The 26,660-nt window shown below is 33.8% G+C and overlaps 4 protein-coding genes across 4 annotated transcripts; 1 reads left to right on the forward strand and 3 right to left on the reverse strand.

The window, feature by feature from the left end:
* Positions 1-405: 405 nt before the first annotated feature.
* LOC125828214 (protein NRT1/ PTR FAMILY 1.2-like) lies at positions 406-4,469 on the reverse strand. Its single transcript, XM_049507533.1, has 4 exons — positions 4,293-4,469; positions 3,994-4,211; positions 2,004-2,554; positions 406-1,399 (listed from the first exon to the last, which is right to left on the reverse strand). Exons 1-4 carry the CDS (start codon positions 4,381-4,383, stop codon positions 538-540), a joined length of 1,722 nt encoding a protein of 573 aa, XP_049363490.1. The 5' UTR covers positions 4,384-4,469; the 3' UTR covers positions 406-537.
* Positions 4,470-7,130: 2,661 nt separating this feature from the next.
* LOC125828216 (pyruvate dehydrogenase E1 component subunit alpha, mitochondrial-like) lies at positions 7,131-13,070 on the reverse strand. Its single transcript, XM_049507534.1, has 8 exons — positions 12,283-13,070; positions 12,001-12,080; positions 10,736-10,813; positions 8,597-8,692; positions 8,439-8,510; positions 8,268-8,321; positions 8,095-8,160; positions 7,131-7,230 (listed from the first exon to the last, which is right to left on the reverse strand). Exons 1-8 carry the CDS (start codon positions 12,956-12,958, stop codon positions 7,186-7,188), a joined length of 1,167 nt encoding a protein of 388 aa, XP_049363491.1. The 5' UTR covers positions 12,959-13,070; the 3' UTR covers positions 7,131-7,185.
* Positions 13,071-15,338: 2,268 nt separating this feature from the next.
* On the reverse strand, positions 15,339-19,421 carry LOC125828094 (protein COFACTOR ASSEMBLY OF COMPLEX C SUBUNIT B CCB4, chloroplastic). Its single transcript, XM_049507399.1, has 7 exons — positions 19,250-19,421; positions 18,111-18,210; positions 17,904-17,977; positions 16,676-16,860; positions 16,417-16,487; positions 16,058-16,141; positions 15,339-15,710 (listed from the first exon to the last, which is right to left on the reverse strand). The coding sequence occupies exons 1-7, from the start codon at positions 19,399-19,401 to the stop codon at positions 15,654-15,656; spliced, it is 723 nt and encodes a 240-aa protein (XP_049363356.1). The 5' UTR covers positions 19,402-19,421; the 3' UTR covers positions 15,339-15,653.
* Positions 19,422-23,954: 4,533 nt separating this feature from the next.
* LOC125828097 (transcription factor MYB1R1-like) lies at positions 23,955-25,372 on the forward strand. The gene is made up of 3 exons (XM_049507403.1): positions 23,955-24,318; positions 24,407-24,615; positions 24,809-25,372. Exons 1-3 carry the CDS (start codon positions 24,060-24,062, stop codon positions 25,157-25,159), a joined length of 819 nt encoding a protein of 272 aa, XP_049363360.1. The 5' UTR covers positions 23,955-24,059; the 3' UTR covers positions 25,160-25,372.
* Positions 25,373-26,660: the final 1,288 nt, after the last annotated feature.

The raw sequence follows: 26,660 nt of genomic DNA on the forward strand, positions 1-26,660 counted from the left end.
AACCAACGTGTGCTAAAATTGGATTGCTTAAAATTCTTATACATGTACAAAAGTTGTACATCATTTTTTTACTTCAAGCTCTCTTTTTTAATGGCAAATTTATTTATTTTTTCCTCCATTCCTACAAAGCAGATAAAGTTGAAAAGTTGCAATAAAATGAATGCAACATTTAACCAATTATTTAATGTGTCATAAAGGGGCTTAATGACAAAGCAAATGATAATATCAAGAAAGTGAATTATTTTTACCAAAAACACTTTATAATAGTTCAAAGAATAGAAAGAGACAGGTGAACCAAAGATATATACAACACATGTGTCACAAGAAGATATTAGAGATGGTAAAATAAGGACCACACACTGAAAAATACAAATACTGAATAATGGAAAGGAACAGATGAGGAAAAATTCATAAGGTAACCATTGAAAATACGCAAAATATTAAAGGTTAAGTAGCTATTACATGAGGGATACTAGTGTTTTCAAGATTTACTACATTATTACATGTTACAATGAAGCACCATGTTAAAGGCTACTCTCACTCTTCTGCCTCATGATATAAGCTGTTCCTACCATCATGATGATGCACAGTAAACCGATAAACGACCATAAAATAGAGCAAGTTAATGAAACTTAAGAAAGTAAGTAGCCAATAAAAATAATCTAGGTGACCTCTATTTATGTTGCTCGCGAGCCAGCTTGTGTTGCCTCCGGCTGAGGTAACATTATCCACCATGCTCACCAAGAAACTGCTAATTAAGCTGGCAATAGCAAGGCCAAATGTGTACATAGCTGATGCAAAGCTGGACATGCTTTTCGGAAATAGACTGTATATGAACTCAATCTGTCCAACCACATTAAAAGCCTCAGCCACCCCATATAGGGCAAACTGTGGCACGAGCCACATCCAGGACATGTTTAATACAGCGTTGGGGTCATCCTCAAACCCTGCCTCGATTGCCTTATTGCGTCGTATGGTTTCTGTTATTGCTTGAAGTGCAGTAGCCATGCAGCCTAGAATTAAGCTAATCCCCATTCTAGAAACAGGACTTAGTCCTGTGGGATGTCCAGTATACCTCGACAGCAAAGGCACCAAAATACGATCGTAAAGAGCAACCCAGATTGTCCAAGCAATAAGGGTAATTATGCCAAATGATCCTGCTGGGATTTCAAACAGAGAGAATACATGTCTATCCATGGTCATCATTTGAAATATCGAAAATGTCTGACCTATCGCCACAAGAAGGATAAGACAGGTGGACCACATGGGAAGAACTCTAAGAAAACACTTCAATAATTCCACTTGTTCCACACTGCAAAGATTCCATGGATTTGAAACTTTTCCATCAGGTTTCAATTCCATGTGAGGATCTTCAATTATGCAAGCTCTATTCAAACACCTATAATATACAATGAGTGAGTGTATGCCCATTACTAGAAGTATGATACTGAAAACACATTTTCAGCTAAAGTAATTGACAGATAACTAACAATTCGAGTGCGTTAGGTGTGAAGGAATATGTTTTCACATTAAATATTATAACAAAAATATTTGTATATAATCTAACCAAACAGGATGGGGGTGCGGTACGGGTGTGGAAGAGTAGGAGGAGATAATCAAAGTGGAATGTCACTAAGGAACTTGTTTTCCTACTTCCACTAGGAAAGTCATTTTCCTTATTTTTAAGGAACTTGTTTTTCTAGGAAAAAAATGTTTTTTTTAAAAAAAATTTGACAAACCAAACAACAAAAAATTGTCCCAAACACACCCGAATCAAGTAGCTATTTTCATGAACTCTTCATTTCCTTTAATATACGTCAAACAAGTATGAGATGGGTAAATGAAAACCCTTCAACACACTAATAATTTGCTTAGTTAACTAAACGCATCACACGAGTTCATCATGTAATACAATATAACAAATTAATATTGCAAGATAGTAAGTGCATGAATGGATGTTGAAGATGTCTATACCATTGAAGAAAAGGTGGAGGCGCCTATACCTGAAGTCAGCAGATGGTTCCAGGAGGTTCGATTCGGGTTCTCTATAGTAGCAGTCGTCATTATTATTCAACTGAACATTGATATGTCTTTTTCTGAAGGCTGCCACTGCTACTTGAAACAATCCAGTGAACAAACTCCCTCTAGCTTTTGCTTTGATATAAAGAGGAGATCCGATCAAGAAAATGGAAACAGATATAATCATGAGCAAAGCGGGGACAGCAAACCCAATTTGCCAACCAAAATGGTCTTGGATATAAACAATTACAGTAACTGCAAGAACAAGTGAAACTCCTACACTGGCATAATACCAGTTGAAATAGCTATCTATAAGCCTCTCGTTATCTGGATTTTCTTTGTTCTCCAATTGGTCAGCACCAAATGCTATGGAACAAGGTCTATTAAAACCAGTACCAATGGCAATAAGCCCAAAAGAACACAAAAGTATAGCAAGTTGGGCTGCTGTTGTTCCATTACAACCATGTTGATACTGACCGCAAGGTAAAGGCCGGAGTTGTGGAATTATTGTGGTGAGCCAAAGAATACACATTCCCTGTTGAGATAAAAAGGAATAAACCTCTACAACTAAACAAGGTCAAAAGATGAAAACATGAATAAGTCGTATAATCTTGAATTCTTCACTGATGAGTAAGTGAGCAAGTATAAGAACTTGGGATAAAAGTGACAGTTGTGCTTTTTTCATTTTTCATTTCCTAAAGGATAATGTACCCTGGCCTGACCAGATCTATGGGCTATCAGCAACATATAACAGACGAGAGCTTGAAGTATACCGAGTTTCTGAGCTATACAATGTCCATAGCGGGAACGAGTAATTCACAAAGCAACTATAGCCATCCCAAAACAAAAACTTGGTAGGCAAAGGTGCTGCACAGTGAACCAAATGAGTTGGTAAGCAAAGATAAGTTAACTATTATGGGACAAACTACTAGCTGTTGCTACTATCTAAGTTGCTTGGACTCTCCAAAAATATTGCCGCACCCGTGTCAGATCCTTCAATAATACACTGTTTTTGGAGGATCCGACACGCACCTGTCGACATTTTTTAAGAGTCCGAGCAACATAGACTACTATTGCCACAGTTCTGTTTCTATAAATGAACTCCTGATGCCCTCCAGTCTCTAAAAAACAAACAACATATTTTTTCTTAAAATTATGTTTACACTTACATTGGAACTTTCTTGTTCTAACTAGACATTCGTACGGATTTTTTTTTAACATACTGCATTAACAAAAGAACACTAGTAGGTTTCTTCTCATCTTTCTAAGCATTAGTGGAAGAGTTACCAAGTATTTGTGTTGGTGAGAGATAACGGGTATCCGTATAGATTAATTGAGGTGCACACAAGTTGGCCCAAACACCACCGTTGTTAAGAAAAAAATAAAGAGAAGCACACAATGTGGTATAAATCGAGTTACCCTCCAACTAAACTTCTACTCCCTCTGTTTCAATTTGTTTGTCTGAGTTTAACTTGACACGGAGTTTAATCTTGTGATTTTAAACTAAAGATAGATAGAATATACCAAAATGTCATGTAGTCTTTTGGTTTTAAACATGCCACAAAGAGATCTTCTTCTAGTTGCGGGATGAAATTTGACAACCAATTGCTGGGTCTGAATAACCAGCCCAACAATAAGCTCAATTGTTCCATAAAAGAATTAAAACAAACAAATTGAAACGGAGGGAGTACTATATCAGGAACTAAGAAAAGAGCATGTCATTTTAATAAGGGAAAATGCTCAAATAGGCTATCAAACTTTGACAAAAGGCTCGTTATGTCATCTGTTAAAAGTTTGACTCATCTATGTCATTTCCATTTGAGAAAAGGCTCATCCATGCCATTATTTGTTAACGTTGAATGGCATATTTGAACCTTTTCCCTTTTAATAATGTAGCAAATTTTGTGCTAATTGCTAAGCTAAACAGGACAAATTGAAAACAAGAAGATAAAAATTAGGTGAACGTAAACTTACAATTAGACTGGAGATGGTTCCAATAGCAACAGCCCTAAACCTTCCCAAGTAAGAATCAGAAAGAAAGGCACCAAAAAGACCTAAGCCATTTGAAAGTGCTGTCCATAATGCAAGCAAGACTGAAGCAGAAGCAGCTTCCATATGATAAAATGTTGTTAGGTAGATTATCATGTTTGGGAGCAATCCATAACTTGCCAATTTCTCACATGATTCATTCACTACAACAAAACAAAAACAAGTTCAAACAACAAAAGTAGAGAAGATACAAAAAAGAGTAAGAATTAGAAAGACATACACACCTATGATGAAAGGCATAGTTATTAGACCACCCTTTCTTGAATTTTTTGAGTGGTTCAGTAACAACTCTTCTTGTTCTGATTTGTTTCCCATTTTCTTCCTTGTTCAAATTTCTTGCTTACTCCAAGCTGCAGAGTGAAATAAAGAGAGCAGAAATGCCTCAACTTTTAAGTCTGAGTGTCTCAAGAGAGCTTAAATATTGGAAATATTAACAATTTGTTTGGATGACTGTTATTTGCTGTTTGATAATGTATTGTATTGTGTAGTATTGTAAAGTATTGTATTATTTTAGTAAATACAATGTTTAGATAAATTGTATCATTCACCATTGTTACATAATATCATACATTCATAATTTGAATGATAAATTTACAAGAAAAGTAAGGTACGACGTAGAGTTACTATGAAAAAATATGATAACAATGAAATATGATTATTAAATAATAAAATGAGAAGAGAATATTAAGATAAGAATGCGATCACACCAAATCGGTCGATACATAAAATTTATCTTATCGTCGTTATCTAATGATGAATTTAAAAGATACAATATAATTTTAAGTAACAATCAATTAGAGATTAATCTTTTGAAGATTATTATAATATGCATTAGCTGGGGTGCGTAAAATATTTAAATTATTTGGAAACGTTTTAAATGTTGAAATAAACTGATATCATGGCCCACCACACTATTACAAACTTACCTCTTTTAAGTTTGTGTCTATATATTATCCTTGTATTTTAGAGGTCATCACCAGAATGGTGAAAAGAAAATTACTCTATCTGAGTTTGACTTTAACACAAAATTTAAGAAAGAAAAACTTTTGAAATTTGTAGTCTAAACTAAGTCATAGATATTTTTGTAATTAGAAATCATCTCACTAAGAATAAAATAGATGTTTAAAAGTTAAATTATTACGAAATATAAAAAATATCATTCTTTTGGTAACGGATTAAAAATAAAAATAAGTCATATAAATTAAGACGGTGGAAATAATTTCTTGGTTTCATTTTTTTTTTGTAGTACTCTAAATCGATAATGATAATTTATTTGATTTTGACTTATCTATACTCATATAATAGGCAATTATGACTTTGACTTTTTAATAAACACCTCAATTGTATCATATTAACCCCTTACAAATGTAGAAATATTCAAAAGAAAGTGCAAGTAATTCACTTCATTAATTAATTACTTAAAAATGACATTTCAATCGAGAAATAAAAGTCAAAGTTTTAACGTCTACATAATTAATTTTATACTAGTACTAATTTGCTTATATATGATATTTGATTCTATTAAAAATATCAAATATCAAAAAATTGAAATGTTATATTAACAAACTAACAAAATCACATCATTCCTATTAAGTGACCTCTAAAGCTAAAAAAAATAAAAAAAAAATGGTGTGAATCATGGTGAAGTACGTATTTCCTCCCATGTCATTACGATGGATTTTGAAAAAAGAATGTCTGATCATCAAAAAATTTATTGACTAACACACAAAAAAACTGAAAAAATCGTCTAATTCTTATGGAGTGATCCCTAAATGCTAAACAAATGGCGTGGATCATGATGAGGCTATATGAATAGTTCCTCAGGTCATTACGGAGAGTCCTATAAAAGTTTTGAAAAAAAGAGTGGCCAAAAACAATATCACCAAAAAATTCATTAACTAACACACATGAAAAACTGAGTAAATCTCCTAATTTGTGTTGCGTGGCCCCTTAATGCTAAAAATGATGTGGATCAAAACCACATCACCAAAGAAATCATTGACTAACACACATGACAAGGCTACACATCTTTAGGTCATTAGAGGGTCTTAAAAAGGTTATGGAAAAAAAAGTGTCTGAAAACCACATCACCAAAGAAATCATTGACCAACACACGAAAAATCACTTAATTCCATTAATGAGGCGATCCTCGATCCCCACCCAATGTATATACCTCTCGAGACCCTCAACACCTCTCTTATTGCAACTAAATATTCCGCACATAGTGCTACTCCATTTGTTCTTTGGTCGGTCATCCCCAACCCTCTTCCATTTAATTTCCAAATCCTTTGTCAAGAGTTTATGCTGGGTCATAAAACTTTACAAAAACCTTTATCAATCTCCCAATTAAGCAAATAGTCTATCTAAGTCTTAGTCGATAACTACCGAAGGTCATCAAGTGCTTCTCCTTCCTTGGGAATATAAATTGGGTAACACAAAAGTCCCTCCAACCTTTTTATAAAGCCAACTAAGTTGAGATCACTCTTACCTACCTCTACTTTATGTCAAGAGATAAATAATTCAAAACGGAGATGAGGAATGGTTGCCATGAAACCAATGCATTGGAAAAAACTGTTGTGCATATCTTAAATAATGCAAGGAAGGTAACTCCACTAAAATAACAAACTTGTAAAGAGGAATCATTGGCTTAGAAAACAATTTTGCATTTAGCATACCATGTTGGAAAGCATTTATAGCAGAAATTAAACATTTCAAGAAAATCTGGTAACTAACGCAGTCTAGCTAACATCTCTTCCCTCGAATAAACAACTCTTTACGACAAATTTATAGAGACCCACCATGAGAGATAAAATTGAGGTAATAATGTTAAAGAGTACCAAACAGCTCAAGCTGGAAATAAGTGATTGCATGCTCAATTTTATTACTATATGAAATTGCAATCGTGTAAGAAAAAACGCAGGCCAAGATCAGCAGCAAGAACCGTAAAAATGTAAACAGAACCATTTCCTAAAATAAAGATGAACCATTTCAATATTATAAGCAATCAGAAGAAACTCAAGCTTTTGTCATCAGAACTATTGTTGCCTGCAGTTATCTCTTTCCCTCTCTCCAGCATCCAAGCAAAATATAATCAAAATTGCAACCATATTGTTCGTCTCATGGTAGTGTGGATCTGAGTTCTTTCCTATCTGCTCCAAAGACCTGAAAAGAATACCCGCCTATCAGTCCATGACATTTAAACATTCAGAAACTAGTGATTCACTCACAACAGAATTGTCCTCAAAAAGACCATCTTTCATATAACATTCTTTATTTGTTATCAGCCATATTATTTCTTTTACTCTGTGTAATCATAATCTACAACTCCTTGTAACAAATCACTTTTTTCTACAGTACAAGGTCACTTCTCCAAGCCTAAAGTAACAACACTTTTCCATACTACAAGCCATCATTATAAGACTTCTGAAGCACAGAAAAAATCATCTGATGGCTTCTGGAAGACCACAAAGCCACTGTAATATTTATAAGGAACTAATACAACTAAGTCATACAAGAACTATGAAAGAATTTGAACATCCAACACAAAACCAAATCTTAAGTACTAGGTAAAATGCTCCAAAACATTTACAAACTTTTGGATACCTTTTTATGTCCAATGTGGAATACCTATATAACTCAACACTCTCTCGCATCTCTAATTCAATTTTTCAGAATCACATGTGGCTTTAAATCAGACTCATGATTGTGAGAATAGATTAGTCAAAGGTTATCTCTAATTCCAGTTTACACGTGAACTGAATACTTCTTTTACTTTTTGTTTGCTTTACTTTTCCAGACATTCTTTTTGTATTCTTCTTTGAAGATCGAGGTGGCTCAAAAAGCTGGATAGCAGACATTATATATATATATATTATTTTTTTCTTATTTCAGCTGTAAGCTCTCTAGCATTCTTGAAGTATTTTATTACCATTTCAACAATTAAATGGCTAGAACGAGTAATTGAGGTATCTTCTATTAGTATAGTATAACAAAGAGGTAAAATGCTGGATGAAAACAACTGCGCACCTCAACTCCAAACCCTTTCACATATACATTAGTAAACAGATCAGAAGGATCAGGCATGGGGATCTCCTGAAAATAAATATGATCAATCAGTAACCGGCCATTATGCTTTAAAACAATTCCCTACTATTCTTGAATCGTGACGAATTAGACAAAACTGGCACCATTCTTCTCACCTTTGCTTTAGCAATGGCTTCATCAACCACTTTCCTCTTTCCTTTCTCGATATCCTGGGCAGGAGAATAGATAGTTTAGCAGCATTTTATAGGTCAAGAGCAACATAATCAATCTATTGTTGCACATATGGTTTTCTAGGTTTCAATCTTCATTATGACATGAAAACTTACCTTCAGCTCCTGCTCAGTGGCTATATTATGGTCTAAGATGAGATTCCTAATTCTTTCAACAGGATCACGTTCCTGTAAAGTTGAAAGATGACTATATCAGGATACTTGAGTTATCTGCACATTCAGATAGGTCAGGGAGTCTTAAAGAATATATTTACCCCTCGAACACCACTAATCTCGTCACGCGTACGGTAGGTGCTTCCAGGATCAGACATTGAGTGACCATGGTACCTGTAGGTGTCCATTTCAAGAATCTGAACCACACAAAAAGGGAAAACATCAAATTAACATGATATGGAAAGAATGAAATCAATAAATTGGAAAAACAAATTGAATTTGCAACAACTTCAACAAACAATGACACGAGTAAAAAATGAAATAAAATTTTGGGAAAATACACGGAGAGCCCTCAATTTTACCACCAACTGTCAGTTAGACACCGTAACTATCCTGGTGACCGTGTAGATACCTCTTATTGGCATAAGTGTGTCATGTGAACACCAGAATCCAGCAGACCTCCCGCATGAAGTACAATCACTTTCTGACGTGTTATGAAATAAAGTTTTGGTAAAAGATACGGATAGCTCTTAATGTTACCACCAACTGCCAATTGGACACCTTAACTATCCTGGTGACCATGTAGATACCTCTTATTGGCCTAAATGTGTCTCATGAACACCAGAATCCAGCAAACCTCGCACATGAAATACAATCACTTCCTGACGTGTTAAATGAACAACTGAAAATTTGACGTGTATCATGGTAAAATGAATAAACACAATAAAATAATACAACCAAAAAAAAAAAGAGGAGGTCCAAACCCCTATTCTTCTTTATCCTATACCATCTACAAACAAAAATAACAAATTAAACCCCATCATAGTAGCAGCAAAGAAGGTTCAAACAGGAATAACCAGAAATCACCAAACTTCAAAACCTCTAATGAAACCTTCCACCATAACCCACCCACCCTGCTTTCCTCGTATTTACTTCGTAATTTCATCCCTCTTCTCACCTTCAACAGTCCCCAACTTCCAGTTTTTCTATAGAATAAAATCAATCCTCTTTGAGGCATACTTTGAATATCATTAGTGCTTATGCTCCACAATCGGGCTTAGACGAGGAGGTCAAAAAGCGATTTTGTAGATGAGGTTGTGGGAGGTATTCCATGCACTTTGTAACAATAAGGGCATTTTTGGACCAAACTATTAGGAATGGGGGCATTTATGGATCAAACTATTGACCGCAAGGGCATTTTTAGACCAAACTATTAACTGAGAGTATTTTTGTTCAATTTCGCAGAGTTCAAAGGTATTTGACCCTTTCCATTTTAATAAAGGTTGTGTATAGCACGCATACACCCCTGATTGACATGTATTTTTTCCTTTTTCTCGGCTTCTTAAAATTTTCAAAAGTTAAAGTTAGTTTTAGCTCTCCCCCTCCCCTCTGGTTCATACCCCGAATCAAATCCACATGTTGCCCATTAACTCTAATACACCATCTCTCCTCCAAGGCCATCCCCTTCAACTCTCCTTTGTCTGGCCTTATTAGGAGGTATTGATATCTGTTCAAAGTAGTACAAGAGGTAATAGGACCACTCCATAGTTAAAGCTCATCGAGGCAAAATCAGCCTACTCTAGGGAACATCTCATGTATTGTTCAACCATAAAACACAGAATAGCATCATGTCAAGACACTAGATGTTTTATGGAAATGAATAAAATATAATGACTGTTAAGCCATCTGATTTGAAAGGTCTAGCATCTCATTCATATCTTCCAGCTATTTTCCTCCCTTCAATATTGAAAGAACTGCTAGCATTAATATAGTGACACACATTTTTTCAGAAACTTCTCTTAAAGAAGAAAGGAGAGCAGAGAGAAAAGAATTATCTCTGTCAAGCCGATGGACTTGCTTGAGCTCCTAAAGAAGGGCTCTATGACCATGAAAGACCAAATAAAGAATCAGAAAATACAGAATAGTATCATGTCAAGAAACTAGATTTATGTAAAAGAAGACTATATCGCAACTGTTAAGCCATGTGATTTGAAATGTCTAGCATCTCATGTTCATTTCTTCTCATGCCTACCCAATTTTCTCGTATTACTTGTCTTAACCTAGCTAATCAGTTAACTTTGTGGAAATATCTATGAAGCCCCAAGAGTATCTAATATCTAGTATTCTAGTATTTAAAACATCTTTCCATGTCATACATACACGTGACACTATTATCACTAAAGAACGTGTGAAATGCAACTGCATATCAATACTGGAATTTAGACATGCTATGTACTTACAATTGGTCCTTTCGTGAGGACATGATCCTTGGCAAATTTGCATGCTTGTTTTACAGCAAGGGCATCCATACCATCGACCTATTTTAAAACATAAAATGAAGAGCACTGTTAGCATACTCTTACATTCTCTTCTCAAACTTTGTATCGATTCTCACTTAGAATGATTTAATTGGGTCTTTATATTTGCAGCAGGAGAAAGCTTTTTCATATTTTTTTTAGTTTCTTCTTTCTATGTTGAAGATGTGGGTGGCAAAAAGACCAATGTTTATGATGCAAACAAGAAATAAGCAATATTGTAGTATATAAACTAGAGTAAATACTCTCTTGCTTGTCCACCAAATAGCGAAATGCAACTCCAATTTGACCCCAATGGGATGTAAGCCTTGCGAAACATCCGCAAACCCAATAAATACAGAAGAGAAAATAGCTTTTAGTTGAAGTTTTAAAGAAGATCATTTCTTCTTAGACAAAACATGCAAATATATTATGAACAACTGAAAAATTGCATGAGAATTAGTGTTAAAGTTGTCATTCATGGGTTTTGAAATAAATGTTAAATGAATTTCACAATTTAAGCGCCCAAGAGTGTGGATTAACCGTCAGAAGTTGAATGGGCCATGAGAGAGCAAGGTTCAAATCTCAACAGAGGAAAGAAAACGCTAAATGACGTCTTTCTATCTATCTAAGATGAGTGAACAATGCTACCAAGTACTTGTGTAGGTAGGAGGTAATAACAAGTACCGAGTAGATTAGTTGAGGTGTAAGAAAACTACAAACTTTTTCTCTAGAGTTCTAAAGCATTTTGCTGAACCAATAACCTAAAAGGATATATAAATGTATTTTTTGAACGGTTATACATGCATTAGTATGAATATATTCACAATAAAACAACTACAGAGTGTAAGAATTTCCATTGTGACGGTTTAACTAGCGGAGACTCTTGGAACAGCTGGAGTTAGAAATCCCCAAATAAGAGTTAAAATTAATGGTAAAAACAAGGATAACACTACTATTTCTATGCTATATTATATTTAAGATGTGATTAAAAAAATTACAGTTGCAAACACAACATTTTAATCCTCATCTAACAGCATATATTCCAGCCATTTCCAGGCTTCAAATTGAAGAGAAGTTGGCCATTCTAGATATCTGATGTAAAATGTTAGTCTCCATTACTTAGTTAGCACATAAAGTAAAAACGGGGAACATCTAAATTATGTCTACAAATCATAACATTGTATTTACAAGATGTGACTGAGTATCACCTTTAAACCAGGAACATAATCCCCTCTTTTGTAATAGGCTGGACTCTTTGCAGCCCTCCATTCTGCTGTCCCCATTCCATCTGCATCAACAAAAGCAAGCACGCATAATCCTAGGCGCTTATCCACAATTTATTTGCATGAACCAATATTTTTTTCTTTTCATGAACACATCAATGCTATTGATGTACTAAACTTGCACCACATAATGTCAACAGAATATAAAGCATACATTTATAGTATTACATACAAAATCAGGAAAAATAGTACTAGTATAGTTCTTACAGTGATTATTCTCGCAGACTAGAATAGCAGGCAAATCCCATAGAGCAGCCATATTCAAAGCCTCAAACAACTGTCCTTGATTAGCAGCACCATCACCATACATAGCAAAAGTAACATGGTCCTCTTTGTTATATTTCTGCGCAAAAGAAATTCCAATACCTAGAGGAACTTGAGCACCTACAATTCCATGTCCTCCATAAAATCCACTATCCTTCTTGTAGAAATGCATCGAACCTCCTTTCCCTTTGGAACAACCATCTTTTCTCCCCATTAGCTCCGCAAACGACTCAACTAACCCTCCACCACGTGCAAGGAATATACAGTGATCTCTATAAGCCGTAATGATACAATCCTTTTTTGTAATTGCAGCTTCCATGCCTATTGCAACCGCTTCTTGTCCGTCATAGAGATGACAGAATCCGCGGATTAGTTTCGCTTTGTAGAGCGAATCTGCAGCGATCTCCATACGCCGCATCTCCGCCATGTCTGAGAAGAAAGTCATGAGTTCATTAGGGGTGGTTTCGACGATTGATGAGGGAGGATCAATGTTGTGAGCGGTGTACGGTTTGCTGATTTCCACATTGATGGTGGCGTTGGAGTCCGACGATAGGCGGCGGGTGGCGGCGGTGAAAGGCTTTAGAAGATGATTAACCGTCCGAATAGTTGATAAAGCCATCTTGATTGCAGCTGCAGAGGTGGAGAAACGGCACTGGTGAGGAAACCGGAAATCACAGAATCTCAGCAGCTTACAAGAGTTGGAGTCTCTTTAAAAACTTGTTTTTTTTTTCTTTCCATTAATTAAGAAGAGAACTATTGAAATCAATTTAAATTCGGTGCGAATTATTAGTTTTATCATTTAACTATTGATATAATAGTTTTTAAAAATATATTTGATTAATTATACTTAAGTATAATCGAATCTTACCGTATGAATGAAATACATCCCAAAATTATCTTGTAGAAACGTGAAACTATTAATAAAAATAGAGAAAAATGTTGAAAACAATCTTTTAATTAGTAATATTTTTAAGGTTGTCAACCGGTCGATGATGAAATTAATAATTTGGGCAAAGTTCACACATATTTTTCACTACTTCTCTCATTAATAATTAATTATCCATAATCACAAGTGAACAACATACACGTTAAACATTAAACAAATCCAATAAAAAGGCAAATACTGCATTAAAGGCAGGGGCGGCTCTGCCTTATAAAAGTTAAGGCATGTGCCTTAGGCCCCCAATTTTGGAAGGCCTCAATTTTTTACCAAAAACAAATTATGTGTTATTTTTTTAATTAAAAATATTAATTATTTATAATAAAAAGTATATATATATATATATATATATATATATATATATATATATTTATTTATTATATTTCTTTTCTAACATTCACATTATTTATTTTTTTAAACTCATTTTTGCTTAAAGTTTGTCAACTTATTGCTCATAGAATTGTGCTAACAACTCATATAATGATTGCTTTAATAAAATAATATTTTTCAATGTTAATTGATAAAATTTTACCTAAAACTAATCATTTTAATTAAAAAGAAGTACTCGAAAAAATCATTTATAAAAAAAATTAAGTAATAATTTGCATCTAAATAGTTATAAAAATAATTTTTAAAATAAATATATATGAAATTTGTTAGGCCTCAATTAAAATTTTGCTTTAGGCCCCCAATTATGTTAAGCCGCCCTTGATTAAAGGGTTGTTTGGTAAGGTATAAAAATAAAGTATTAGTGATGGTCATTGCATAATTTTAAAAAAGAATTATTTATTTACAAAAATATATTTCATAAATACAGTGAAAAAGAGTAACACTGTCTTTAACTATGCTAATGTATGCATGCTAATATCATGATTTTCTATGAATTAGTATACGTAAATCGAAAAAATATAGCAAATAAAATATTAATAGTACACGAAGCCAATGCATTATATTATGTATACCTGCATAATAAGCAAATATCCTCTACAACTTAGAAACTATAGAAAAAGATGAGACATAATCTTCGGATTTGGGACTTGACAATACCAGCACCTTGAGGGTGTACTAATTTCCACTCTACTCAACATTTTATGTACAACTACTCTGAATTTTCAGGTCATCCAAAAAAAGAATGATATCACTGACTCACCGCCGGTACTGGAAACAAAATCTGCACATAAAAGGTGAAGCAAGTGTAGTGTGAGTACGGAAAACACGTGTACTCAGCAGTATCGTTGACCGACCCTTAACTGAAGTGGTGGCGGGGTTGGTCTTATAACTGCTTACTTCAACATTGACTGTATATCAGTTTCAATAAGAATATACAAATAAGTCTGACAGATATGGTCACAAACCATCCTAGAATCCACTAATAAACTCAACAACTTCAGTAAGTCGGAAATAATGGAGATGATGCAATGTAATGTAATGACCAAATATAACTGGTATACACTCGCTCAATCTGTCAGATAGCATAACCTATAGGGGTGTCGCGAGGTTCATATATCCACCTGAAACCATATCCAACCAGATTACAATGAATAACCAACCATTCAAGGTTGAAACAACATCACTCTTCCTAGAGCCAGATCCAACTAGATCACATCTGACTGCTAACCTTTCAACGCTGAAATAACATCACTCCGTCTAAACCATATCTAATCAAAATCACAACGAACAAAATCATATGAGCCATCAAGTATAATATGCATGATATATCACATTAAAACATGAAGTTGTATACACACAAGGAATATAAGGAATCAATCAAATGCATTACAACAATTTACCATTTAGATCAAGGAAGCATTGTTGTCTCTGGGAGAACTATTACAAACTATGCCTTTGGAGGTGGGAGGTCCAGGAATGAAATTTCCATATTGGTTTTCTCTGGATATAATCTTCCTCATTTTCCCACAAGAAAGACGAAAAAGTTGCCTCCTACAGTATCTCAGCCTTTCACCAATCAACATGACAGCAGAGCTAAAGCTCACAGGGGAAATCATTTCAAAGCAAGCAATCATGGAAAGAAATTACCACTCTTTGTGCCTACAAGTGATGAAATGAACCAATAAATGATATATTTCGCAATAGCCAAAGGTTGCCTCTAAAAGATGTAGGGAACACTTCTGTGTACTTCAGTAGAAAATAAAAACAAGCTGAAACTGCAAATCCTCCTTTTGGAGAGGAAGTCCAAATATAAGAGTCAAGAGATGATACATATGTATTTTCTAGAATGTGTGGACCATCTGTGTAACATAAACTAAAGGAAGGGAAATCACTTTGAATGTAGATATGATTATAGGCCACTTGAACTTAAGATACTGCTGTTAGAATATCTTGAAACATCCATCTTGCACTGCCACTATGAATGTCAAATAACTTTTGTCAATGTAGCATCTAACTTCTCTCCTATCAATGTGATCCATGCCTGTCAAATAAAGGAGAAAAACATGAGGCTAAGGTGTGTTTGAAAGATGGAAAACAGGGATACTAATATAAAGGGTGAACTTCACAGATATTTGAACAAGTAGTTAGATAACAAATAGAGCTCATACACAGTATAATGACAACCACGGTAAATAGAGCTCACACACAGTATAATGAAAACCATGGTAAATAGAGCTCACACACAGTATAACTACAACCATGGTAGAGTTATGTACTTCATGTCACCAAAAGTGTAGATAGTATGATCACATAGACCTCAAGCTTGCAAAACCAAAGGTAAGGGAATATCAGTAACTATATAAGCGCAACATGAATGGTGATCCATACCTGGTCAGAAGATGTGAATCCTCTGATTGTATCACCACCAATTATGGCAATTCCTTTGTCTCCTAGAGGCTGCAAGATTACTGCCTAGTAAAGAATTATGGTTATTAATAACCTTTTGGTGAAGTTTCAACCTATAAACATGACAATATGAAGAATCCATGATAGAAGAGATCCTATAGATGTATATTGGGCAGACACCTTGAATGATAAAATATATTTTGGTGAGAGAAATGCTCATTTTGCTTTTATAGAGGTATGCATACATCTTTTAGCACAACTGATATTGTAAACTTGGGTGAAACAAGACAGAGTGTTGAGCCACAGGGAAAAAAGGGGGAGAAAGCAGGAATTAGTACTACCTGTGTATTTGAAGGAAGGAATGGTAGCTCCGACTTCCCAGGATAAAGAGATAAGTTGGCCAAGTAGCTCTCTGAAATACCGACAATCAAGCATGTGTAATTTAAACTTGGGGTCTGAGGATAAATTTAAATGGCGTCTTCATCTTTCAAAACATGCTCTCAGGGCGCATAATCTCATTTGCCCACTTGCTTAATGGAAAACACAGATATAACTATATCTTAAAAGCTAGAACGAAAGAAAGTTAGTGATATCACTTACGTGATGCAGATTTTAAAACTCCTTGGTAAAGTGACCCTTCTATCAATTTATTACTGTCCACAGCTACTGCATCACTTCCATTAGATAAAGATGCAGCAGCAAACCCAGTTTGAAGGATACATTTTCCATCATAAACAATGACCAGAGACCTGCAGCATGTGACATCTGATAGAGAATTCCATGCCCTGAGGATAGACAAAACAGCAAGACAGACATGTTAAATCATCAAGAAGTCACTTTCACGATGGCCAAACTCCAAAGGTTTCTCATCTAAAAGCGTCAGGAAATGTATAAAACAGTGCTTTCTTGGTTAGATATCATTTGCATACTGGAACAGTTGCTAGTGGAAGGTTTCGACCAATTGCACTTCATCACCATCTTGCCCTGCTTTCAATTGATGACCGGTTATTATATAAGTGTGGACCTAAGCCCCTGGGCAGAAGCATGTTGAAGGATTTATTTAACACATTCTTTTTCGGGAGGAGTTGTCTAATATATCAGTGCTGTAAAGTACACGAGCTGCAATTGTGTTAGTGAACAGAAAGTTCACACACTATTCACTATTTAGAAATGATGCCACCTTTTCATTTATACAACCAACTATATTTTAAAGCATCAAATGATGCTCTTTCCCACTATCATTACCAAAAACACACATTTTTTATATGAAAAATCCAGCCCCCGAAAACCCCTTCTCCTCAGAGGCCAAAAGTGACTTTTCCCACTTTCTCACCCATTGATAACTCAAATCCCCAGATTCGTGGTTAGGTGAAGGGTCCCTTCAATTAAATCAACGTAACCCTCTCGTGTTGACAAAAACTTCTCTAAATACTTCAAAAGACGTAAATGTTGAATACTTATAATCTCAATGACTAATTAATAAAGTTTTGTTTTTTGTGCAATAAGCCTCTCTGGGCAAAGACTAGTGGTCAATTTAAATCAATAAGCATTTGATTATAGAACCTAGCTCTCTTCCCTATGACTTGGCGAGGAGTATCATGGGGTGGAACTTTCACCTATAGGTGACCTTCAATCTGAATTTTTTTCGGCAAGAAAAAGATGATCAGTGTCGTTCCTCGAGTACAATGCATACTCATTACATAAATTATGTAATATGTATATAAACGCACAAACATATCAAATTAATATTAACGTGATATCAAAGTATAAAAATGAGCAAGTTATAAAGACCCATTTCAAAAACTGTTCCAGCTCATAAATACAATACCATAGCAGCTCAGAAATAACAAAATCTGGTAGGTGAGAAGCTATTCTTTGGCACTCTACACCGTTAGGATTTACCTGAAAACAAAAGGCTTAAACCGATCAGTTAATCTTGTGGTGTATCTACAGGAGGAGAAATAAACAATGAGCTGAGGAGAAAGAGTTGGATACAAAGAAAGCATATGTGTATGTGTGTGTATACAGCCCTCACCACAGATATGGATTTTGGTCGGATTGAAAGCCAAACAAGACCATTCAAGATGTTGGTGACTGCCAACCCAAGTGTCAATAAATCTGCTCTGGATTGAGAACTGTGTAAGTTGGAAGCAAACAGTTAATATTGTGGCCCGAGAACATACAGAAAATTAAACTAAAATGGAAGATAGAAAGCTTAAAACTGTTTCCAATGTGATTTGCACAAAAGGAAACTGCTGCTCCTAAAAGAAACATACTTGTTTCAGACTTTCAGTTACATATGATTGTCGAAGAACTTATGCAATCAACTCAAAATCTATGGGTAATAGGTGGAGTAATTCAAAATCGATATATACTGATTTGGAAATAATTGTTTAACCAACATGGGACTTTTGTCTAACTATATTTTTAACACCGTCTCTCGTGTTCAACTCATTTCATCTCAAGAAAACATAAACAAGCTTACTAAAGTTGGTATGATACCATCTGAAATAACAAAAACAACTAATTTAAAACCTAAAGCGAACAACCAAGATCTTTACAATCTAATTGGGAAAACCATAATTAACCAATGTGGGACTTATGTCTTTAACAATGACTAAGAAAATTACTGAACAAGCTTTGAGGTTTTCCCGGCATAATATCATAGGTTTTACTGGTAATTGGAGTTATTGGGTGAGTCCAATTATCAGCAACTATATACCCCCATGGGTTGGTCAATACCAAAAAAGATCTATAATCATTTCAAGATGTAATGATGGGGCTATTATGAAACTTCACTAACTATTTCCAAAAGGCAAAGACCTCAACTTTCTTTGTTTCTAAAACAAAAAGAAAGCATTCACCTATTAAATCATGTCTCTGGTGTATTCATCGCAAAATCTCATTTTGTTACAGGATTCATTAAATAGCTGTAACTTTATAAACAAAGTTTACATCGATTCATCTACATTACTTCATAAGTAAATCACTTTTCTCTTCTTCTTATCCTTTTAAACCAAACTTTAGCTAAAACACCTCATATTATCAAGATTTTAACTTGTCAAGACCCTCAGGTCAAGTTCACGAAACCCAAGTAAAAGACGAAAAACTAATGGTTGTTTCAAGACGAAATCTGCTAGTATACCAATTGCAGCCTCAAATAAAGTAGCTAACCTGCTAGCATCAGCAACCGGAGCAATACCAGAAACAGTACGATTGAAGAGAACCGCCAATAAAGACAATCCACCCACATAAATTGGCATACTCCGAACCAAATCATCATTATTAGATACCCAATCAGCTATCCATTCCCTCCTTGGCTTCATCCCTCTATACCTAATTTCTCCCTTCATCACCCACAAATTAAACACATTTATTTATTTATTTATTCATAGAAGATCGAATAAATTATTAATGTGGAATTGAGAGAGTACCTGAGAAGCATTAACAGTAAGAGTAACAGTTCGTCTGTGAGAGAAACGACGAGAATGGACAAGTCGTTGTGGCAGTTGGTTTAACCGAAGCAGATTTCCCGCTTCCATTTTCCCGATGTTCATAAAACGGATAATACCTTCTTTCCAATTTTGAGACCCTCCAACTATAAAATAAACATTCAAAACCAACTTAGTTTTATAATTAAGCTAAATTTAATAGTTAGTTAAATCATCCCTTTAACAATTCCCTAAGAATTGAAAGTTATTGTACAAAAGTTAGGGTTGTGTATTGATCGGTTTGGTTTGATTTTAAAGTTTATCGATTTGACTTAGCGGTTATCGGTATGTAGATATGTTAAATCGTACAAGATATATCAATAATTTATCAGTACAAGTCACTATAAACTGGTAAGCATCATAGGCCAACTCAAATTAGAAACAAGCAACATGTAAATAATATAGCAAGTAAATCAGACTCTTATACATAGACAACTCACAATCAACAAGTATAGTCACCACAAGATTAACCATATCATCAACAGTAAATAAAGTATTTATACATGCTAAGACACTTCTTTATGCCAATAACCATGACCTGTAGGGGATCAGCTCCGTTGATATACTATACTGATGTGATATCCGATTCATAGTAAAATAATATATATACCGACGTGATATTCAATTCAATCATGCATCTCAAGCATACAATTCATATCATCCAGTTTTGACATGCCAATCAATAAGCAATTAGCTCAACAGTATACATGAATTAATTAAGTCAAGTCGAGATTAAATTAATCATAGCTTACTTCAATCAAAGATCCCAAATACAAGCTATTTTGTCGGAGCCTTGCCCTTTCTCGAAGTCTCATATGCGTTCACGATCTAACACACATAAATATCACATATTCAATTAATTATTCAATTTTCTAGGCCTTAGGGACTAAATCTCATTGTTGTTACCTTGATCATATCCTAGGTCCTCAAGTTAGAATTTTTCACCCAATTTTCCCAAATGTTCCATAAATCACATTAGAGGAATGAAATACTACATTAGGAAGTAAACTCTAACTACCTATAATCATCATAATATTCATTTAGGAATACATATAAGAAATTCTCATCAGTCATGAACCTAAAGTCTAGTCTAAGCACTTAATTCTAATCTCAATAGTATATGAATTTAGTGAAGAAATGAATGGTAGAGAAGAGTCATAAATTCACCTTAATAATTAGAAGAGCCCTAGTAGGTGGGAAATTGTCACTCTCAAACTTAGAAATGAGTTTTTGGATGTCAAGGAGAAAATAAGGTCTAAAAACGTGACATGCACATAAAAACTGCTAAGACTTGCTACAATCCTGACCTACGTCTATCAAGGAAACCGCTATAAAGGTACCGCCACAGTGTCGGGGGTCCCATTATGATGAGCATCGATAGTAACTTGGGGAGTAATCCCAAACTCTCCTTATTCACAACACCCTCAAAATATTAAAACAACGCAAGAATATCTCACCGTAAAAAATCATTAGAATGGAGTTCTATCAATTTGTTTCTCGTTCTAAAAGTTTCTATTAAGTACTATTCCTCTCAACTAACACAATTTAAGTTCAAAATCATCAAACACTACATCATGGATAGCGACGGCCCCTAAGCTCCACAACACATGATTTTTGCTCGAAACTGGCTAACCTAAATTTTTTGCGAAGTCTCATCCTAGGCGACTCTATCCAAATACATGCATCAATACGGATAACTGCTATAACTATGAACGGTCGTTACATTAATTTAATTAGTGTATAATTTTTCTGAAATTACGGGGCCCACTTTAGCTATAACATTTAGTTTTAAAATCATACCCTTTAGTTATAGCTTTATTACTTCAAATACAGCTGATATTTGCGTAAATTTTGTTACTCAAAATCAAATGAAGAAAAACACTTTAGTTATAGACATCTCAATGGCCGCACTCATATTAGATTTTTTTCAGAAAAAAGAATGAGATAATTTACTATCACACAAACATATATATAATTAAATTTATTATAAAGCAAACATTTTAAATTATTTAATCAGCACCCCTTAAAATGTATCACTATTAATAATATTTATCAGATATTCATTTAATACTTAATGAAATGATTTACTACCATATAAAATATATAGTTTATTTCAGATCACAAATTTAAAACACCATTTAACTAATATATCATTTATAAAAATAAATTTATGAATAAATATTGTATTCGTGCACACAACACACACACATATATATAGTGCTTGTAGACGAGAAATATTTTGGATTTTCCAAGAAAATTTGTGGACACAAATCGATTAGGAGAAATCAAGTTGAAGGAAAGCAATTGTGGACCTTTAGCAATTGACGGTTTTGAGTATATTAGATTTAATAATCGTGCGTCAAATTAAACTAGAGGATATTTTAATTTAATTTGTCTCCAATCAATACAAATTAGATGTAAAAAAATATATTTTCAATTTTAAAGAGGTATTCTTCAATTTTTTATATTTCATATTTATTCCTTTTCTTTTCCAGCTTAGAATCACATAAGACTACTATGACCTATTTTATTAATTAATAAAGTGAAATAGTGGTGGTTTCCTTTTGTAATGTTTTTTTTTATATATTACATTATTGGAAGATTTGAAAAAGGAGAAAGGGGCAAGAAAAAATAAACCCACACCTAACCATTATATTATTGGCTTTTATATGTTTAATTTAAATATTGATTGATTTATTATTTCGTGTAAGGGAAAAATTTTACATTTTATAAAATTCTTATGTTATCATCTTGTAATTCAATCTATTACAACATTTAGAGGTCGTTTGGTTAAATTCTTATGTTATCATCTTGTAATTCAATTTATTACAACATTTAGGGGTCGTTTGATAGTTAGTTTAGATGTGAATTATGCTTGTATTAAATTTTGCATAAAGTATACTATGTTTTGATAGATGATTAGGAGATAAATTATTTACGTATAAAATTATATGATATTTGATTTGGAATTTAGAAATTCTCATAACTAATATGAAAATATATATATTATTCTATACAGTATAAAAGATGAAATAACTAATACATAAATAATAATTTCTATATAAAATAATATATAAATTTATTCATATATTACTAATATATGTATAACTCTAACTAGTTATACAAAACGAACCCCTTTTTTAATGGTTAGAATATGCCAAGATCAAGACGTATGGATCTTGTATTCAACTCAAAGGTGCTTAATACTTTGGATCACATAAAGTAAAGGGGAAAAGAAAAAGAAAAAGCAAGGATTGAACTAAAAGGACATCCACTAAAACCACACAATTAAGAAAAGAGTAGATGAGTGGGGTCTTAATGACTTTTAACCCCTACATCTTTCTCTCTTCTTCTTTTTTTCATTCGGTATTTGAAGCACGCATTGAAAGGTTCGATTAAATTTGGATTGCAAACTGCAGAGTTCATTTGGGAGTATCGCTTACAACGCGATTTTCTTCATACTCTGAATTTAAACTCAAAACCAAGATGAAATAGTCTCACCAATACACCACAACCAACATTGGTAAATGAATCCCTACCATCAAATGTGTATATAATATACTTTAATAAGCAAATAGAGACAACCATATCTTTCCAAAAGGATTGGAGAATATACCATTTTGATGGTGGAGAGTCACTATGCTCTTTCCACCATCCTTTATTTTTAAAATTTTATCTTTGTTTGATTTGGCCACGTGACTAATTTAGTTGTCATTTTACTATATGAATAATTGGTACTCTTATTATCTTTTTCGTCCCACTATGAACCAAAGCATTTCAAGCCAAAAACGCAACGTCTTTACATCAATATGAGAGATCATCTAATCCTTTGGACAACATCAATGTTTTAAGAGTACTATAAAAAAGCATCACTTCATCGTGTGAATAAAAATATTTACTTTCGAATAGTAAAATAATACAATATGACAATTTTGAGATATGATAAAAAAATATGAAGCTAAGATCAATGATAAGTGAAGATGTAAAGTTTAGTTATGTATTTTTTTTAAAAATAGTACTAATTGATATTCACCCTCAGAGTGTTCTCAAAAAGTAAATATGCAATACAATAACTTGTTACGTTGTTTGAGTTATTCTCGATTTTTTTATTTCTATAAATGAAAAAAATAACTAAGCACCATTCATTTATAATTTGTGTGGCAGATCGGAGGTGTACCTAAGTTTAATTAGTCAAATAAAAAGATATTTTTAAGATTATCAATAGTTCGAGAACGATACTACTGATTTACATCAAGTTTACGAGTATTTTCTCAAAAAATAAATAAAATTAGATAGAAGTTGCTTCCTCGAAGCATCACTGGGCCTTTTAAAAAATTGACTATACTTTAGTACTATATAGTCATTAATCACTAAACATAACCATTCCTTTATTGTTTTTTTTTTTTCTCATTTCCTTCATTTTAGCATATGGTTTACGCCAACAAATAAATCATTCAATTTTTCCTCACAAAATATCAAATTGCCTAGCCACCATGTCTAATAACGATCAGTTCTTCGTCCAAAGTGGAAACAAAGAGCATGAACCCCGAACGTTGGCGAAGGGGTTCATGCTCTTTGGTGTTAGAATGATGGAAGGTGCTGCTGCTACTGGTGGTTCATTTAGGAAAAGTGCTAGTATGAACAATCTAGCTTTATTGGACACCGAGCAGCAGCACCAAGATCAGTCTAACACCGGCTATGCTTCTGATGACGTTGTTCATCCTTCAGCTAGGAGTCGTGAACGTAAACGAGGTACAATATATCTTTACATTACTCATTTCACATGAATTGTTTTTTCCATTTAAAAAAATAATAATTCGAATTTATGCGTGGTGGTTAGGTGTAGCATGGACAGAAGAAGAGCACAAACTATTCTTGCTAGGATTACAGAAAGTAGGAAAAGGTGATTGGAGAGGAATTTCTAGAAACTTCGTCAAAACAAGAACTCCAACTCAAGTAGCCAGTCATGCTCAAAAGTACTTCCTCCGGCGTAATAACAGTAATCGTAGACGCCGGAGGTCTAGTCTTTTCGACATCACCACCGATACAGTAAGCCTATAGCTTATAAAAATTACGTAATTACTATTTGCTCATAATAATTTACAATTTCTGTTCAAAATTCCACATAGGTGCAATTTGTTATAGGTAACATTTTAATTTTCGTTATACGTACGAATCGAATAAAAAAGTAATAGGTTCAGTTGAATCAATCGTATCTAATTTGATTTTTCCAATGTTTTAGGTTCAGGGTGCTGCTAAATTGGAAGATAATAAGCAAATGATTGATTGCCGGATGTCAGCTTTCCGGTTCGAGCCGTCGGTGAAGTTACCGGTCACCGGAGAAAGTTCGTCGGAGAATTTCACGATAGGGATGAACAAATCCATGAAGCCTATTAGACCAATACCAGCTCTTCCTGTCCCTCCTTCATCAAAAATGGCAGATCTCAATTTAAATCTGTCCACGTCAGCATCGGTGGCGGCGACAAGTGAAAAATCGTCGCCGCCATCGAGGCATTCGCCGGCTTTTCAGCCCGCGATGTCTGGTGGCTTCAGTGGTAGTACTAGTGGGGATAGTATAATTAGTGTGGCTTGAAGAATGATGATTGCTGTTATTAGTTAATTTAAGATACATGTGATGTAATTAAGTGGGGTTTAATTATTAGTTAGATAAGATTGGATATTAATTAGTGGGATTAGATTATGGAGAAAATATTAATTAGGTGATTGAAGATGATGATTGCTTTTGTTTTGTTGTATAGATATGGTGTTGTTTTCATTAGTTGTGATGATTTTGTTGCTTAGTTAATTATGTCTTTGCTTTATTTTTGCGGTCTTAGGTGATTATAGTACCAAGTTGATACTATCCTTGTCAATGTCACTCATGGTTTTATTTGGTGTTATTATAAAATGTAATAAAGGGAAAAGTAATCGAAATAGATTTGTTTGTTTGAAAGTTAATTGAATTATCAAACGACTGTTATTTATATCAAGTCAAAATTTCTTGCAGATTAGATGATTAATGAATATAACAATTTATATGATGCGTTAAAGAACAGTTGACATCGAGATTTTTATACTAATTCGAATCATGGCTTCTAGTCCAATAACTTTATATTCCCTCATTTCTTTTCTTTTCACTAGTACACCGTATTGAATATAGTGTTTTTTACCAGATGAAAGAATGACTAGGATATTTGCTAGTGAAGTTCCACAATCTTCTTCTTCAATGATGATTGCTTTTATATTGCTTGGACATATTTTAATTGAACTAAGAATTTATCAAATCACGCTACATAAATTGAAATGGAGAAAAATATACGTATCTTTTTCTCTTTCGTCATACATGTTTAGTTCAACTCAGAGGTAGTAGATAAATATTACATTTGTTAGTGAAAAGATGGATCCACCACTAATAAAAAGGATATTTTTGATGGAGGAATGGTCAAAGCCACAAAGTTTTTGAGAAAAGTATCGATGCTACTTGCTAAACCACTCACTTCACATCAAGTACTTGTCCAAACACATTATATGTTAGGTCCATTTTTACAAAACTTATTTTTAGTTTTATAACAAAATTTTATTTTACGCATAATAATTTTTTAAAAAAACATTTATTTTGTTCAAAGAGATTATTTCCTCCATTTTTTCAAAGCAAATTATCTTTTTGATCATTACTTTCATTATTTTTACCCACCATGGATCACTATTATTATTATACAAATTAGAATGAATAATTTAAATTTGGTACATAGTCAAACATCATATAGACGCATCGTTTCCTTCTAGTGGAAGATATGATTCAGAGAGAAAAAGAGGAACCATCCGATGAGAAAGCTTAGGCCAGGAAAAAAAAACTCAAATTTTAAATTGGAGATGTATCAACATTTTTGAAGAACTGTATATTCTAATTCAACTTAGACTGTCATACATAAATTTTAACTATGATTCACCAAAGACCACAAGGAAGAGGAAAATTCAACTCAAGATACATCCTATGGAATACCAAATATACAGACGTTCGCCTAGTATTCCTTCTGCACAATTAGAAATATGTCCATAAAAGAGAGAGAGAGGAGAGGGGACGGAGGCAATGC

This window comes from Solanum verrucosum, unplaced genomic scaffold (assembly GCF_900185275.1).
Source record: "Solanum verrucosum unplaced genomic scaffold, falcon-dt-bn FXZP01000053.1, whole genome shotgun sequence".
NCBI lineage: Eukaryota > Viridiplantae > Streptophyta > Magnoliopsida > Solanales > Solanaceae > Solanum > Solanum verrucosum.

Bases quoted from the DNA above. Each gene is read 5' to 3' on its own strand.
- LOC125828214 (XM_049507533.1), bottom strand. From the start codon at position 4,383: ATGGGAAACAAATCAGAACAAGAAGAGTTGTTACTGAACCACTCAAAA. The intron at 4,212-4,292 runs GTGTGTATGTCT...GTTTTGTTGTAG, and splicing joins AACTATGCCTTTCATCATAG to TGAATGAATCATGTGAGAAA. The intron at 2,555-3,993 runs GTAAGTTTACGT...TTATCTCAACAG, and splicing joins GAACCATCTCCAGTCTAATT to GGAATGTGTATTCTTTGGCT.
- LOC125828216 (XM_049507534.1), bottom strand. From the start codon at position 12,958: ATGGCTTTATCAACTATTCGGACGGTTAATCATCTTCTAAAGCCTTTC. The intron at 8,322-8,438 runs GTAAGTTTTCAT...TCTCCTGCCCAG, and splicing joins CCACTGAGCAGGAGCTGAAG to GATATCGAGAAAGGAAAGAG. The intron at 8,161-8,267 runs GTGAGAAGAATG...ATTTATTTTCAG, and splicing joins AAGCCATTGCTAAAGCAAAG to GAGATCCCCATGCCTGATCC.
- LOC125828094 (XM_049507399.1), bottom strand. From the start codon at position 19,401: ATGAAGCCAAGGAGGGAATGGATAGCTGATTGGGTATCTAATAATGAT. The intron at 18,211-19,249 runs GTTAGCTACTTT...CAACTTACACAG, and splicing joins CCGGTTGCTGATGCTAGCAG to TTCTCAATCCAGAGCAGATT. The intron at 15,711-16,057 runs GTATGGATCACC...TTTATTTGACAG, and splicing joins GATTCACATCTTCTGACCAG to GCATGGATCACATTGATAGG.
- LOC125828097 (XM_049507403.1), top strand. From the start codon at position 24,060: ATGTCTAATAACGATCAGTTCTTCGTCCAAAGTGGAAACAAAGAGCAT. The intron at 24,319-24,406 runs GTACAATATATC...CGTGGTGGTTAG, and splicing joins GAGTCGTGAACGTAAACGAG to GTGTAGCATGGACAGAAGAA. The intron at 24,616-24,808 runs GTAAGCCTATAG...CCAATGTTTTAG, and splicing joins TCGACATCACCACCGATACA to GTTCAGGGTGCTGCTAAATT.